The 17,071-nt window shown below is 41.6% G+C and overlaps 1 protein-coding gene across 8 annotated transcripts in view; it reads left to right on the top strand.

Moving 5' to 3' along the window:
* The first annotated feature begins 1,002 nt into the window (after nt 1-1,002).
* CLASP1 (cytoplasmic linker associated protein 1) overlaps nt 1,003-17,071 on the top strand; it is a 159,396-nt gene continuing 143,327 nt past the window's right edge. For all 8 annotated transcript variants that reach the window (XM_054381317.1, XM_054381315.1, XM_054381311.1 and 5 more), the window contains exon 1: nt 1,003-1,197. In XM_054381317.1, the coding sequence (XP_054237292.1) occupies nt 1,003-1,197 (195 nt within the window). The remainder of the gene's footprint in view (nt 1,198-17,071) is intronic.

The raw sequence follows: 17,071 nt of genomic DNA, 5'->3' as shown, positions 1-17,071 counted from the left end.
GGGTGGTTCTTATTTGGGTTTTGGTGTTGTTTGGTGTTTTGTTGTTTTTGTTTTTTTTTTTTTGCATGTCAGATGAAAGTTTCCTTCAGAGACAATGCTGTGCCTCTAAGTGACAGCAAACTTTGGTCTTGGTTTTCAGAGCACCACAGGCAAAGTTGGCTGACCTGCCTTTAGACTGCACCAATGCTGTTTCCTGGACATGTGTAGCTAGGATGTAACAGAATTCAGCCTGGAAATGGCTTGAGCACCTAGTTCTTGAAAACTGCTCATCTTACATTCCTGGAGCCTGGTGTTAGTGCTGTATCTTGCCAACCAGCTGATGGCATTGATTGCTGAATGCTAACAGTCAAAACAGGATCCAGACCTCTTCCTGCTTTCGCTCATTAAAGCAGATGCATTTTCCTGGTGACCTGCTTAAGGATTTTTGTCCCCACCTTTGTGGGTAGGTGGTGATGGTGGTAACTGTGATAATACTGGGTACTAATCAGCTGTTACTTAGGTGCCAAATTTACTTCCAGGGAACTGTTGTTGTAAAGAATAACCACAGGTTTTTGTCCTGACCTACCTGGTCTGATTCCTCAAAATAGAACAATGCTGCTCCTATCCAGCTTATCACAGCTTCACAGCTGTATATGAGTAACCTATTTTGTGACATGCTTTCAGTCTTTTTTTGCTCCAGTCATAATTTAACCTGTAATGTTGTTCTTTTTCATTTCTTTCAGAATGGACTGCTGAATTGGGAATTATTGCAGACTCAACAGTACAGCACTGCTTGTTGCTTCATCTATTACTAGTTATTTAAATTGGACTTTTAATATCCTGCCAGCTGCTGTTCACACACACATGGTGCATTGTTGCCATTCTCCGAATTGCATCTTTGAAACCCAGACCCTCAGTAACCTTCATCGAACAAAGAGACGACCTCCTGCGTACGTTTGTAGAGGGATTTTTTGGACCTACTGCCCTCTAGCTTTCTCCTTGGTGCTGTATTTCTAAGACACTATGGAGCCCAGTATGGAGTACTGCTTAGCGCAGGTACTGCAAAAGGATGTTGGAAAGAGACTTCAGGTTGGCCAGGAACTGATAGATTATTTCTCAGATAAACAGAAGTCGGCTGACCTTGAACACGATCAGACCATGCTAGATAAAATGGTTGATGGTCTGGCCACTTCCTGGGTAAATTCCAGCAATTATAAGGTAAGTCTTTTTAGATGGAATGTGATTGCAGTCAGAATTTTCAGTGTCAAGTACTACTTGATTTAAGTTGAAGTTATATAGTAGAACTTCTAACATATTGTTCCCTAAGCTGATGATTATTCTGAATCAACCATTCTTACCCCATTTCTTGGTAGCTGATACATGATACTGAGGGCTCAAGGCAGTAAGAATTCGCTAACTGGAATTTTAATAAATGGGTTTACATTTAGTCTTCATCCTTTGTGGTATCCTGGTTTCTTTGTGTACCTTGTTAGCTGGTGGCATGCTTGATCATTGCAGTAGTTGGCAATGTTGATTACTTCCTACCCTATTAAAAGGGTTTATAAAACTGCAAAGCTCTGCATTAGCTCAGGAAAGGGTGTGTGTATATGTATGTTCTGTTGAATTTGACAGCCTTGTGATGAATTGGTAGGAAATGGAACTCTACTGCCTTGTTACCCGTGTCGTGTTGCTTCATCTCCTTACAGGTCTCAGTGGGGAAGTCCTGTCACTTACGTATGGTGGGAGTTGGGAGGGATTCTCATCTGTGGCTTGGAAACTCCTGTCTTGGTCCCTTCTAATAAGGTCCTTAAAATGTTAGATGTTATGTGGCACTTTGTTCCTTTCTGATAAATCCAGAAAAATCTGAGAGTTAAAGTTCGTACAGAGCTGAGCCTGAAGATCATTAACTGAGAGTTGTACTGGAGTTTTTTTCCTGTAGAAGTGAAGGACAGACTGGCTATAGAGGTTGGAAATGCTCTGGAGCTCAACAAACTCTGATTGATTTAATCTATTTTTAACCAAAATTTTGATTGAGATATAATTGCAAGGTTGCAGTGTATTGGTCAATGTGTTCTGCACAGCTGCATCTTTTTTTCTCTTTTTTTGGCAACAAGCATCTGTGGTAGAAACCGTCATGTAGGAGCAAAAAAACAACAAACCAAACAAACCACCAAAGTCAATACAGCCTCATTAGAGGATCCATTCTGGTGGAGCACATGAAGAAATCTTAGTTTGCTGTTGTGAATAAACAGCATATGTATAATTTTCTGAGGGCATTGCATGTTTTTATTCCCTCTTTTCTTGCTGACTGGGTTTCTTTTACAGACTTCATGATTCTCAGTGGAAAGGTAACCCAAGTGCAGTAAACATGAAGTTGTTGCAAAGTGTGCTGTTTTGCATGGGTTTGATGAAGTGCTGTGGATTGCAGAGCTATTCAGTGCTTTGCAATTCCAGCATCACATTTAGTTTGCAGAACTTCTGTTCTCTTTCCTCCATCCCCCTTCCCAGTCTTTTGTCGGTGGATCTTCTCTGAAAATATTCGCTGTGGTATTCATTTTCCGTTAACAAACTGGTAATACTTCTGTGCTGCAGTGACTCTCTTCCAGAACTCATGCTTGTGTCAGTGTGAGCTGAAATTCCCCCCACACCAACAATAACCAGGCTAGCTCAGTCTGGAAGTGAATGAAAGCTGTATTTCAAGCAGATCTACAATCTGTGATGAAATGCAATGAATATGTACAAATATACACAACTCATAGCATTTACAAATATATGCAATCAACAGAAAAGCACAACCAAGCTCCCTTTGATTCCCCTGCAAATGGGACCTTTCCCAAGGGGCCTCTCTCCCAGGGGCTTCCTACCCCAGACTCCCCTGGCAGAAGGCAGTTAGTTAGGTAGAAGCAAAGAGGATTGTTAACTTAGCTTGCCAAGGTCAGTGTGTTATCTTCAGCCAGAAGAGAAGAAGAAACAGCAGCCAAACAGCCCAGCAAGTTGCCCCGACTGCAGACTGCCCCACTTTGTTTTGAGTAGTGGTTCTTAAACATTTCTATCTATCCAATGGAAGTGTTTAGAACAATCATTATTTTGCTTCCTTACACCCAATAGTGACTTATTTACACTCTTCAGCTTTCTCTGCTTGAAAAATTAAAAAGACAGTTTCAAACCATCACAATGCTGCTGAGCTGTCTTCATTAATGTGTGTTCTATAGGTAGCATTTGCTGTGTTTAATAAGTTCCAGTAAGCATAACTGAGATATGTCTTGGATGTCTGAAGTGCGTTTTCTTAAAGAATGAGTATAATGGAGGGTGTGAAACTTGGAGTGAGGCAAGCTGACTGTGTGGAGGTAGTATCCAGCCAAGGCTTAGTGCATGGTCATATGCCTATCTTTTCCTTTTATTTTAGTGCTTGGATCTGCATTATTGCTAATTTTCTTCTTCACTGCTTGTGGAATAGGGGTTTGGATGCTTGTCTCTGTCCAGTAGGAGGGAGAACAGGGTAGCTGGTGTCATCTGATCCAGCTCATGGATTACTGTAACAACCCTGAGAGTGAAAGGCCAAGCATCGTTGTCCTAGAATAGCCATCTGGAGAACTAAACTGCAGTTGTTTGGTTGTGGTTGAAGAAACCATTATGTCTGCGGGCTGTTTCTCTACTCACCTTGCTCCAGTTGAAAAAGCATCAGCTTAAAACAAAGATGTTATCATTTAAGCATTAGGAAGCTGGAACTTCCTAATGCTTAAAGTGTCTGCTCTCAGAATTAGACTAGATTTGGATAACAGACCCGTTATCTTGGGAGAGCATCCAGTTGATTCATGGCTCCTGCCTGTCTAGGACTCTTCCACCTAAGCAGTTGTTAGCACTGGGGAAACATCAGTGAACCAAAGAGGAGTGCCACTACTGAGGCAATCTATTTCAGTTCAGATTTAAAAGCCTTTACAAGCTGTGTCCCTTGTTGGCATACAAGTCTGAGCCATGCAAGTCATAACCATCGTTGGCATTTTTAGGTTTTTGGTGATTTCTTTTTTTTTTTGTGCATTGTTTCAATTTTAACCTGACGGTATTTTGTAAAGTCCTTGACCTCGGCACCAGGATTGGAGACAATGTGTTTTCTCTTTGAAGTGATGCAGCAAAAAAAGAATGATGGAGGGTAAGGAGATTCTTCTCTTGGCACAGAGACCTAGCACACATTTAGACTCAGCACTGTGAAACTCTTCTAACAAATAACTTTGTGACCTGGTCACTGATTCCTGCTTTGTAACAGACAGATGCCTTAGGTGCAGAAGGCACTTGAATAGTTCAGGATGCTTGGATAGTTCAGGGCTGTTACATGAAGCAAGCCACAGAGGTCCAGCATGAGGCCTTTTCCATATCTGTGCGTGTCAGAAGCATGCTTGAACTGCACCCAACAGGCATTGCCTGGCCTGTGTTTTCTCAGTGTTACGTAAAGGTAGGTAGAAGACAGAGGAATGGTAAGTGAAAAGGTGAATTCTCTTTGAGAGCTCTTACTCTTCTCTGGAGCTCAGCTACTTAGGGCAGGCAGCCTGTGTTTGCATGGGGACTAGGAGTTGAGTTGGGCTAGGGAAGGTCTCGCAGGATGCTGCAGACCAAAGAGTAATCCTGTCTTTGTTCTGTTTCTTCGTATGCATTGTTTGCCTGGTCCCTGCTGTTTCAGGATAAGGGTTCTACTAGACACCATTTCTTCCCCTACTAAGTAAAAAATGCAATTATTTTGCACAGCTTTCCCCAAACAATAAGTAAGGCTGCATTGATCTGTGTCTTGAGACATGACACAAAACAGTGCAGCAGTGTCAGGGACTTCAGCATGTTCTCTCAGCTTCACCAACCTATAACAAGAGAGCTGGAATCTCCAGTGGAATCTCCTTGGTGGACAATCTCAGGTTTTGCTGCTTGTGGTAGTGTTTAATAATGCTGCTGTTAAGTACTCAGGAACTCTTGACTTGTCTGTGCCTGATCTGCTTTTCTCAGTACACAGACTATGATGTGCTGTTAATGCTTCATTTTGAGGTGTAACATAAAGGAATATATTCAGCCTAGCATTTCTAATGGTGAGCTGAGGGTGTTGAACAGTGACCACCACCTCTTGCCTGCTTTTCCACAACAGCTGTGTTCCATTGCTCATATCTAGAAGTGGGGATGAGATCTCTTCCCTGTGATGTGTACGGGCTGTGCTGTTGAGGTTTACACCGAAAGTAGCCTTTTGCATTGCTGGTTTGTTATTAATTAGTAACACCCAAGAGTGAAATCAGCTTAGGTATTTGATGGTGACAAAGCCTTCAAGCAGATCAGGCTCCACCAAATTTGACAGGTTCTATTATGTATTTCGTATTGCAGAGTGGTAAGGTAGGAGAGTTTGAAGTGAAACTGGGTGGGACTTGACAGTAAGAAACTAGATAGAACTTTTGGGGCTTTTCTCATCAGCTTTGGCAAGTAGTTTTTGTTTGGTGCTGCACTACTCTCACTGCAGAGGCTAGGCTTGCCAAGGAGTGTGTCTCATCCTTGCATAGGATGATCCCTTTGCCCTGTTGTGCCTTGATTTGTGTGAGGCTCTGTGTCCAGCAGCTTGTACAAGGCTGGGCTTTGCTTGTGAAAGGGGATTTAGGAGCTGATATGGTCAACAGACTCTGGAGGCTGAGGACACTTCCACTTTCCAGTGAATGCTGGTAGGCCCAGTCTTGTCAGTGTGAGAGGTATACAAGACTGTGTCATGAGTTTCATGTGTGTAGGACTTCGGATATTATTTGTTTAGCTTCTAGATGATTTTGTTACTTACAGAGATGTCACACTATTTAAAACAAATTGTATTGGGAGGTGATTTTATAAAAAAAACATGATGAACTATTGTAGGGAAATTTTATTTCCCCAGACAAAACTCCTAATAATGCTAGAGAAAGCTGCCTTCCATTCTGATCTGTTTCTGAATATCAAGTATTACAAGAGCATGCTTCACTGAGCTGAAGAGAAATAAAACTTGCACACAAATTAGCTGGCTTTCTTAAACTGTGTATTGGAGAAATTTTTTTGGCCTTGCTAATTGAGGGGTAGAACAGATGGCTCAGGCTTAGTTTAAAGTGGCATCCATTAGGGTTACTTAAGCTGATGAATGGCTGTTCACTATAAGCATACATTTGTTCTTTATACCATGTTTATTTTGGTTGAAATTCTGTGGAAGAAATCCTGATTTAAGAAATAATTGTCATGCGTGGTTATGGGTTGATATGATAATTTTGTGTGTCTCACTGAGTATTTAATACATGGGGGAAAAAGACTTCACCATCTGGGCAAGAAAAATAGATATTTTTGAAGGGTTTCTAAACAGCTGCTGTTAGCTGGAGAGTTTTGTATTTCTAGGGATACATTAGGATCAGTAATACATACATTCATTTAGCAGTTTTATCCTTGAAAAACTCTTTATCATAAAGCTGTAATGGCTAATAAAATTTTATTAATTTTATGCTCATAAGAGAGGCAGACTATGGAGGAAGACTAATCTTGGGATCTGGACTCATGAGTAGAGCCTGTTTCTTGCATACAGCCATATTACAAAAGTATCTTGGCAAAGACTGCTTCTGACAACTCCTCTCATGGGGAGAAGAGCTATCTTAGGAAGTGCTACAGACTCATTGGGCTTGAGCTGCGTTTGCGAAGTGTATCCTCTCCTTGATTTTTAGGCTCCTGTGCTGGGATGCTCACAGGAGGTGGGTTTTCCTGCCTTCAATTTGTGAAAGAGCCAGAGCTATGACTGAGGGATTATCCAGTTTCCTGCAGACATTGATGTTAATTCCCAGTCCCAACTGATTCTCCCCCAACCCCACCCCCCCCAGCTGTAGTAGCTGGTCTTGGCTTTCCAGCACTTACTGCTCTATGTGGTAATTTGATAGGATGATGGTGTGTAGAGAAATGGCTAGAAGATAAAAGGCCGTGAGCTGCATAATCCAAGCTAACTAACTATAAACAGGCTGACATGTCCTTGAGAGGCTGATAAGAGAAAGCTTGGCAAAGCAGTAAACAGAAGATGAAGCCAGGTGTTAAAGCTGCACGGCAGAAAAACATCACCGATACCATATTCCAATCAGCATCCAGTAACGCTGGAGGATAAAGCTATTCCTTTAATGCTGGTGTAGTGTTTCAGTTGCAGCACTTCAGTGCTTGTCCTGGGGTTTATTCAGAGGTCTAACACAGTTTGCCATCTCTCAGGGAAGCCTTGGGTGCCTTACTAGTTGATGGTCAAATCTGATACATGGGTGGAAAAGAGAGATTATTGGGGATTTATTTCCGCAGGGATAGGGGTGTGCTAATGCCATCGTACAGGGCCTCGTTGGGCCTTCTCTAGCATGTGTTGTACAGTTCTAGTTGCCAGTCTGCAAGGAAGGAATTCAAGCTGGAACAGGTGCAGGGAAGGGCTAGTGTGGTGTTTAAGGGATTGGAGAGCCTGACTAACCAGAGGAGACTAAAAGTTTGGCTTGTTTAATTTACAGTATGAAGATTGAGAGGGAATATGACTGCTGTCTATAAATACATCAGAGGGGTGAACATCAGGGAGGGGAAAGAACTATTAAATCTAAAGGGCAAGGTTAGCACAAGAACAAACGGGTGTAAACTGGCTGTGAGTAAATTTAGAATGAATGTGAGATGAAAGTTGCCCACAGCAGGAACATGGGAAAAGTCTTAGGACTAGATAAGGGGAGGACATCTGTTTGGTTTTAGGATAGATCTTGTGATGATTTTGAGTAGTTTATATAAACCACAGAATAACAGGATTATGCACAGTGATAGGGAAAGTTCATTTTCATTCTTTGGCTGTGTGGTATGGTACTGAGTTTGAAACTGCTCTAACACTTAGATTGAACACAAGTTTGTTTTTTTAGAAGTATACTGATTTTGGTCCTCAGAAATCCCAAAGTGACTTACAGAGGCTGTTCATGCTGTGCTTGAGGATCACGTGCCTGTTAGCTCTGAATTGGAATTAGCAGTCACTTGTGTGTGATCCAGCTCCCCTTGTGTTTAGTAAGTAGCAGGGTGGCTAAAAGAGGATCTTCATTTTTCCTGGTGTGGTGACTCCTGCCCTGAGGGTCATTCCCTGAACTTGGAGGTTCGCAAGCATCTTGATGTTTTGCCAGTAGAAGGCTTAGTGGAGTTCTGTTGTCCTCTTGATGGTGAAAGAAATTTGTCAGCCTGCACAGTCCCCCCACCAAAACCAGCCTGTTAGCTTCTCAGCTAAGAAGTATTCACATTCTTCCATGTTGTCTTTGTGGAATATTACTTGAAGTTGTCTTGAAAGCTGTTCTTGTCTCACCCTTTGAACTTCAGCACGAAAAAGGATCTACTGGCAATGGGATCTAGATGTCTCTGACTTTGTCTAGTTTTAATTAAGTCATCTTGTAAGCAGAGCAGCTTGATGAAGCCTCATTTCCTTTGGCTTTGTTCTATGTAGATTTGCTGGTGTCTTAGTAGTGTGTTTTTCCTCACGTTGACGTCTCTTTTGATGGAACCTCTTGTGCTTGGTTACTATATCTGTAGGAGCATAAGATCTTTGGGATCTCTTTTTTTTCTCTACCATGTTAAATTGAATTTTATTAAACTTATTTATAGAATTCAGAAGTTACGGGGAGAGGGAAGAATATGTGAATGATAGACAAACAGTGATCTCTTCCCTAAAAACAGGACTGGAGAATACCTGATATTTAGTAATAAAAGTACCTTTTAAAACCTTTTAGTATATTTTTAGCATTAAGTGCATCAATGTTAGTCTTCGGAGGACCAGCACCATAGACTATACTGTCTGGTGCAGTAATGCTTTCTGTCTCAGATACGTGATTCTGTCTCTGTCAGCCCTCCTGCAGCAGATGCATTTTAAGACTGAAAGGCAAGATTTCCTGTGTGGTAGGATGAGCACATAGGATCACAGGGTAATTCAGGTCGCAAGGATCCTTAGACCCATCTATTTCCATCCACCACATCATTGTTTGCAGCTGGGGCCATAAAATTTGTTTCTTCTTGGTTTCCTAACAAAGTTTCTCAGCACATAAGTGGTTAATGTTGCAGTGTCTATGTGAACTAACTCCCACATTAATGCTTTTGGGATGCCAATGATGACAGTGTAGCAGTTTGGCTTTATCTTGTGTGAACTGACTCTTAAGATGAACCACCCAAGGAACCAGTGACTATCTAGTTGAGTCTCAGTGCAGTTGGATTTATCCTCCTGCTAGGCTTGCTTCGGATGTAAGGGTTTCTGGTGACCAGACTGTGTTACCTATGAGCTTGCATAAAGCTACCTTGTGTGTTTTGTATTCCATATGTTGTCTGCTCTGTGGCCATGTCATTAAATGCCAGAGGGAAGGTGTGGAACACAGCAGAGACATGGAGTCTCTAATTTTTTCCAAGTCAACGTTACCTCCCACAAATTGTTCATTACTTTCTTCTAAGATCCGATCTCTTTTTTTTCTGTTTTTAACTAGACAAAACCTGCTGTGTTCCTCATTTGGTGTTGCTTTTGTGCCAAATATGAAACTTTAAAACAAAGCAACATTTGAGTATTCAAAAATCAGAGCAAAGAGTCCCAGTTATCAGAGCGTGGAAAGCAAGACAATTTTTATAGTGTTGCTGGGAGTTTAGCCAGAGGAAAGAACGTGTAGGATTGGGCCCTGTGTTAAGTGTGAGAATTTTTTTTTCATGTCTAGTAATGCCTTTTTCATGTCCAAAAGTAGCTTTCAAGAGGGAAGTTTGTGGGAACAATGAGAAATCAGGTAGCAGAGCCTCATTCTGCTATACTTTTTTTTTTTTTTTTTTTTATAGCTGGCTCTGCTTGTGGGGGCAGGATGTGTGCACATGTGCAAAGGCTGGCAGGATTTCTTCTGTGACATGGGAGCATTGAGAGGTTAGCTACCCTGCCAGGACAAGAGTGTTCATGCTAGTCAGGTGGTGATTAGGAACCTTATAATAACAAATGGGAGACCTAAAGTTGCTTCTACTCAGTGTATTTTTAAAGTATACTATTTCATTAATATTTGCATTTAGTGTGAATTACATGTTAGAAATCAGTTCTTTCTGCTAATCGTCTTAGTTCTTTGTCTGTCTAGAACTGCATTTCATTAAAACACAGTATTTTTTGCCTTGCATTGCCATGATTCTTCATCTAGTGTCAAGTGACATAGTCATGTTGATACTATGGAAATCTTGTCACAAATGGAGACACCATTGCTTAACATAGTGATGTGGAACAAATGTATGCTTTTAGCAGTTTAGGAGGACTTCATGTCTCTTTCTTAGGAGCTTAAATAACGGCCATGCCCCTTCTTCAGTGCTGCTTAAAGCTGAGCATTACAAGCTCTTACTGACGTGTGCCCATCACCAAAGCTGTCTGATGGAGCCCGACCTTGTAAGAACCTGATTTTTGTAATAGCTGTATAAATATAGACAACTCTAGCTTTCACGTTGGTGTAAGTGTACCTGAATTTTGGAGGGAATCCTGTTTGCTCATAGCTGCTGAGTGGGTCCTGATGCCCCAGGTGTACTTAAGCCAGTACTTTTCAGTAGACAGTGTGTGTGTGCATGTTCTTCTCTGTCTAATGAAAGATCCTTGGGCAGATGCTGGGGTGCACTTGTAGCTTTTAAAATTAAGACCCTCTAGAAGGTAGGTGTGCACCTTGTTTAACCCTGAGACGTTCAGAGGAGCACAGCAGTGTCATACCTGAAGGAACAAAGGGTGCTGTTGATGTGCTGCTGTTGTGTGCATGGCTGAAGTGCTTGGCCATCAAAAGGAATTTCTCTCACAATGACTGAATGCTTTATGGAAAGCTGAAACTGCACCCAGGTTTCAGTTCAACTGCAAGAATAGGTACCTCCTATCTGTTTTCCTTTAGTCTATTTGACTAAAGCTTTTCTTCCAGGCCTGTATATGTGGCTTTCCTGGTAGTCTGCTGTATGCTGTTTCTGACTTCTGTTTCTTCAAGTCTTTGTTACCCATATGATGTCACTGGGTTGCGACTAAGTTTGTATGTGAAAGGTTCCAGCCCCTATTAAGTTCTGAGCTTTTGTGTTGCCTTTAAAGATCTCTGCTTCTTTCTTCATGTTGCTTGGATTCAATTCTCTGCATGCAATTTCATCTGGAATTTCCTGTTCTAGTAAGCTACCTTACAGTTAATGAGAAACTTTTCCCATGCAGGAGGGCATGTGTGGGGAAAAGTACAGTGGTTCTTTGAAAACTTGAACCTAGAGGTTGTGTGATGAGAATAGGTACTAAAAAATGGGAAGGCAGGAGTTGACATCTTAGGCCAAATGACAGTGTTCAAAGGTGGAGAGATGAAAACTTCAATGTGCAGAACTGCTAGAGAGGGATGGGTGTGTGGAAAAAAGATCGTCTTAGTCAAGGTACAAGGGTAAGAGAATTCCCTTCACAGGAGTAGTGATATAAGTGGAACAGAGCTGGGATATTTGGGAAAGCTGCAAGGGAAATCATGTGTAATAGCAGAAAGAGGAGGTACTGAGACCTGTGTGAGAACTTTTAGCTGTTTAGGCCAAGTGGGAAAGGCTGGATTTTAGGACTGCCTGAATTACTGCAAGAGACTAATAACCGTGAAAAGTATCCTTCAAGTTCCTAGGCAGGGAGAGGTCTTTATTAGGTACTAAATAATAAGATTAAGTACTAACATGGTCGTTTCTCAGCTGTTTACCCTTCATTGTGCTGTCACTGAGGTATCTGGGGCTGGTGATTGAAGTGTGCTGTAGCTGGACAAACACAAACAGGAGTTACTTTTCTAGGGGATAGCTCTGTTACAATAAGTCATGTGAAAGGTGATGTAAGGGTAGCTTAATGGGTATCTATGGAAAGCAGGTTTCTTATGACGTAGTAATGAAGTCATCTAGGTCATGTGGGTCTCATGGGTTCCCCAGTGTTTTCAGCTAACATAAAGGAGGGAAATGAGATGAAGGGAGAGTTGATTTAGAGAGGAGAGTCAGGATTAATTGTTAGAATATGTACTAGTTACTGTGCATGCTGTAGATTTCTGTGTTCTCTTTTTTTTTTTTTTAAGAGCTAGAATCCAAATTTATCAGTTTTGTAGGAGTGCATTTTATGACAATCCTGAGATCTTTGGTCCAGTAACATTGTAATTCTGTTGGACTAGGAATGAAGGGGTGGCTGAGGTGATGATTCTGATGTTCTCATGCTTCCAGCTAAAGGGGTTCATTTGGTGCAGCTGCAGTCCTACATACTGCTGAGCAAGAGCTGTGCTTTGGATTTGTGACATGTACTGAGAAAGTGTGGGGAGCTGTGTAAGTGGCCATGTCTCAAAGAACTGGTGCAGAGGGTGAAGCTGGCAGTTCAAAAGGCCTCTTATAAAGCCCACTGGGGATTCTAAGCAGATGTGCATGACTTAGGAGCTTGATGGAGGAGGGAGATGCTGATCTGAGGAAAGATGGGGCTGCAGGGAAGGATGAGGGTAAGATTAGATTCTGCTTTCCCTGTGGGAAGAGGTGCTGTAGTGATTTACGTGTCTGTCTGAGGAGAACAGAGAAGGACAGGTTCTGGTGTGCATTTTTAAATTAGAGTGAAGTGAGCATGGGCAAAGAGAAGAGGCTGAGGGCAGGGCTTTGATGGGCTGTTGTTCATCAGGATGGAAGGTGAGCCAGGAAAAACTTCTGGGAGATCTGTTTATCTTCCTTCTGTTTACTTCACTGACTAGCAGCAGTTGCAGGTTGCTAGCATCTTCAGGCTGGGAGGATGGAAATGAATTGCGGTATTTGGATTTGTTTTTTGGGGATCAGAAAAGCATTTGTCATAAGTGACAGCAGCAGTTTCTGTAAGGGAGTGAATGCTGGAAAACGGCTCTGCAGACAGACTTGGCTGAGCAGTAGCTGCAACAAAAATGCTCCAGAAGTTGCCCCTTTTTAATCAGGAAAGGTGTGGTAGAGTTGGGACAATGGGAAATCTGGAACTTAATTAACAGCCAGATCCTGCTGCCATTGAAGTTAGACAAACTCAGACTGACCCTATCTGCTGCAGTGTGTTGCTTAAAGCATGCCCATGTGCAGGCTTTCTGGAGATGGGACATAGTTTTGGATGAACACCACAACTAATAGGAGAAAAAAAATCTGTCTAATATTTTTAGTCATGACTTTTCCAAACGTTTTTCATAACTTGTGTGCGTGTTTCTAAGGATTAATTTACATTTGAATTGTTTCTTGTGAAAACTTTGTGGGAGCCATTCCTTTGAGGCTGGTCTTTAATAATAGGTAATTAGGGGGTAACTAATCTTGTTTGCTCTTTTGTTACAGAAGTCAGAGTATGTGATAGAGATTTATGATTTTCCCACTCCCTCTGTTTGAAGCTTTTGAATCTCTTTGTGATACTTACAGGGGTTTTAAGGTAGTATTTTATAATAATTTAAATGTGAATATACATCAAGTGGCATCTTTGAAAGCTGCTGTTTTGTATTAAGCTTTTACAAAATAGAAGATGGAAATTTTTTTCTATTACTTTTTTTTTTTTTCCTTTTTTTTTTGGTACTGTCATAGGAATTGATAAAAGAACAGCTCAAGGCCTCTGACTGGAGTGCAGTAGTGACCAACCTCTGATCTCTGGGCTTCATGGAACTTGGGCTATTGCGTAGGGAGCCACAGAAGACAGCTTGAAGTCAGATGTTGCCTGTGGGTTTATGTTTGCTCTCTCGAGATTCACATCCTTACTAGAAAGTGTGTAGGTCTCTATACATTTCAAACTTGAGAACTACTGCATGTGAATCTTGGGGTGGGAGAGTCCTTTTTTGGCAGATGATAAAAAATGCTCATGCCTTTCTATGTTTTCCTGTGGTGTGTGCAATGCTTGTGTTATCTGCACCAAAAAAAATTGTTGGTCAGAATTCTTAGTTCTGAACTTCATCCTTTATTTGATTTGCAGATCTTAAATCAGATTAAGTCCTATTGCAGTTCCAGAAGAAATGCTTTATTCATAGAAAATAATTGGTTTTAGTGCAGGAGGAACTGGTTGGGATATCATGAACTGTATTACACAGGATATCAGATTAACTGACCTAATGAGCCCTTTCTACTTCTAAAAATCTGCTATTGGTGCAAATAATGTAGGGTAAAGAGATCATGGGCTTTGCTGGATGTTTTCTTTAATGTAGTTTGATGATAGACAGATAACGCTGCTTTCAATGAGTTTGTTCTTCTCTTGTCCTTGCTGTTTCCTTTGTCCTTCCCACATCAGTGGTGTGAGAAGGATGTTCCCTCTGCTTCTAGACAATACCTGTTTTGACATCCTGTGTTCTGCTCTTGGTTATTTTGTAAGAAATTTAGAATTTTATTTGACTTGAATAGAATCATTATAGGTATAAATGTCTCAGAAGGGCAGCTAACTAACATTACAAGCTGGATTGTGATTTGGAATTAAGGCCTCAGTCACGAAGGGGTGTCCTTGTATAGCATGTTATTTGCTTGAGTCAATGCTGGTTGATCTGTCAGAGGGGTTTTGTCATCATATTTGAAAGAGTTACTGTTCTGTAGCAAATAAGCTGAGAATGAGGTTTTTGGAAGACTTCATCAACAGATGCTTGGTTGTCTCAGGACCTGTAAATGGGTCAAGACTCTTGCAAGAACTTGAGGTGCATTCTGTTCCTTTGAACTTAGAGTTGTCAGGGGGGCAATAGAGATTGAACCCAGGTCTGTCTGAAAAGGTTCCTTTGCCACAAGATCATCTTCTCTTTCTCGCTGACAGGTTCAGAGTTTGTGCATGACACACTTAAGCTGTGTATGGATATAGTTTTATCTTTGTGCCTGATTCAAATCTCTGCTCAGTTGCATACCTTTGACATGGTTCTCATTTTTCCTTTTATCTGGCATCAAAAGATGAAAAGGAAACTTGAAGCACATGCTATTCATTTGAATTGCACAAGTAATTTTCTCCTTAATGCAGTGAGCCCCAACTTTCCACTGAAAGCAAGTTTGTGCACATGCAACAGGAGTCTGCAAGGGGAGAGTTCAGGAGAGATGAATGTTCTGTTCTAAGGCAGATCTCCTGGTTTTTTTAATGATCTGTTGTTAGTAATGAGCCATAAATGATCTGTCGGAGCTATGGATGGTCAGGCCTCATGTTAGTCCTTATGCAGTTTTCTAGTTCTGGTGGGTCTTGGACTGTGGTCGTGGCTGGTGCCTTGAGTGATGCCTTCTTTCAGAAGGGGCCATAGTTGTCTAGAATATTTGGGTTGGAGCATGTAAAGGACTCCTTTTGTGTAGATAATGCTATTTGAGGCCTGATGTCTGAAGCTTTTGTCAGAACTAGTTTGTGTATAGAACTTCCTAGAAATCCTGCTTGTTAGCAGGAACCCCCTGCTACTCCCCTGGTCTTGGAAGAGGTGATTCAGAAATGTTCAGTGCATGCTTTTTCCCTATACTGTAAATAGCTGGATTGGAGATTCACTGTTCTTCTGATGAGCATAGTTAATGATACACATATCTCAAAAGTTTTGATGCTAGATCAAAAGACAATAAAACTATTTTGGAAGGATTAGATTTTTTTTTTTTTTTAAATTCTGTAGTGCTTTTCATCCAAAGGGATCTGGAGTTTTCAGACCAAAAAAAAAAAAAATGGCTAAGCCCGTCATTGAAGCATGCTGCTCTTATCTGCTTGAAAATAAACTTGACACAATTACCTGTCAAGGTAATTGGATTGTTTTAAATATTGATGCTATGTTCTTCAATCACCAGGCCTTATGGCAGAGTTCCTCATTCACAGATAAAGCAGCAAGGTACAGGAAAAAATAGTAAGGGGCTAGTTAATTTTAGTACTCTTTTGGCCCCTGAACCAGTCACTCGGCTGCCACTGAAGTGGGGAGCAGGTCTGGAAGCTCAGATTATAGCTTATTAAACAGAGCTTCCAAAAAAGAAAGATAGAATGACTTTCTTCCATGACATCTCTTACCTCATGGTTGTGCTAAGGGTGGGCCCTGCTGAGTCTTACTGAGCTCAGTCTCTCTTTCTGTCATGCTGATCCGGATAGCCATGTGTTCCAGTGGCAGGCTGCTGCCACAAGCTGATGGGAGGTAGGTTAGTGTTTGTTGGCCTTCCATCCTTTACAAGCAGGAGCTTGTTTTGATTCTTGCTGGTAGCTGGAACAGTCTTTTGCTCTCAGATACAATGTTCTCTGAACTGTTAGTGGAAGTTCTCTAAGTGAAACAAACAACCCCCAAACCAAACAAAAATAAAAAAAACACAAATCAGCAAACCAAAAAAACCCCACTACCAAATCCCCACAAAAAAAACCCAAATAAAACCCTGAAATAACCCAACCAACAATCCAAACTTACTTACACAGTAAGTAAGACTATGCCACTCTCCTGCTTCTTTTGACTTTTTCTTTCTCAATTGTTTTTTTTATGAGCTACAGAAGCCAGACCTTATGGGACTTGTGCAGAAAATGCTGCAGGGTACACTTGTAGCATTCCCTGCCCTCCTTCTGTCCTCTGAGTGGAGAAGTGCTCTGAAAATACAGACTATTTTCCAAAACAGTAGTAGAGGGGTTCTTTGTTGCTATGTCCTGCTTCATTTGGAGAAGCTCTTCTTTCTTCTCCTCTGTTGCTTCACCAGCAGTTGCATTAGGTAGCTTGGCTCTGGGGTACAGTGCTGTTGCTCTCTCTGCAGTCTCTGCCCACCACAGGTCTGGCAGCCTGAAGCTTTTGCTTACCAGGCTGGGTTGGAGTTTCCTTGGCCTGCTGTGATGTGACCAGGCATAAGAGCCTAGTGTGTGACACTTCTGTTTGGAGGGAGAGTTGTAGAACCTGTGTTAGGAAAATGGTTGTACCAGGCATGGTGGGAGAGAGCCCTCCTCTGTCTGATTGGAGTAGGCTGGCAGGCAGGGTGACTGTAGAGGAGAGAAAATCCCTGGTTATTTTTTCACACTTTTTTTTTCCCTTATGCTTCTGTGAAACTCTTAAGTCGTCCCCCCCCAAACAGCTGCACAAACTCCTGAGGAGTTCTCTCTGTGTGAGGAGAGGCTGGGTGGGTTGCTTGCTACCCTTGTCCATTCAGGTATAAGAACATAAACTACTGCATGTGGGTTTTGTGTATGTCTGAA

This window comes from Indicator indicator, chromosome 5 (genome assembly GCF_027791375.1).
Source record: "Indicator indicator isolate 239-I01 chromosome 5, UM_Iind_1.1, whole genome shotgun sequence".
Lineage (NCBI taxonomy): Eukaryota > Metazoa > Chordata > Aves > Piciformes > Indicatoridae > Indicator > Indicator indicator.
The sequence above is the reverse complement of the archived record's forward strand: the minus strand, read 5'-3'. Positions and strand labels throughout refer to the sequence as shown.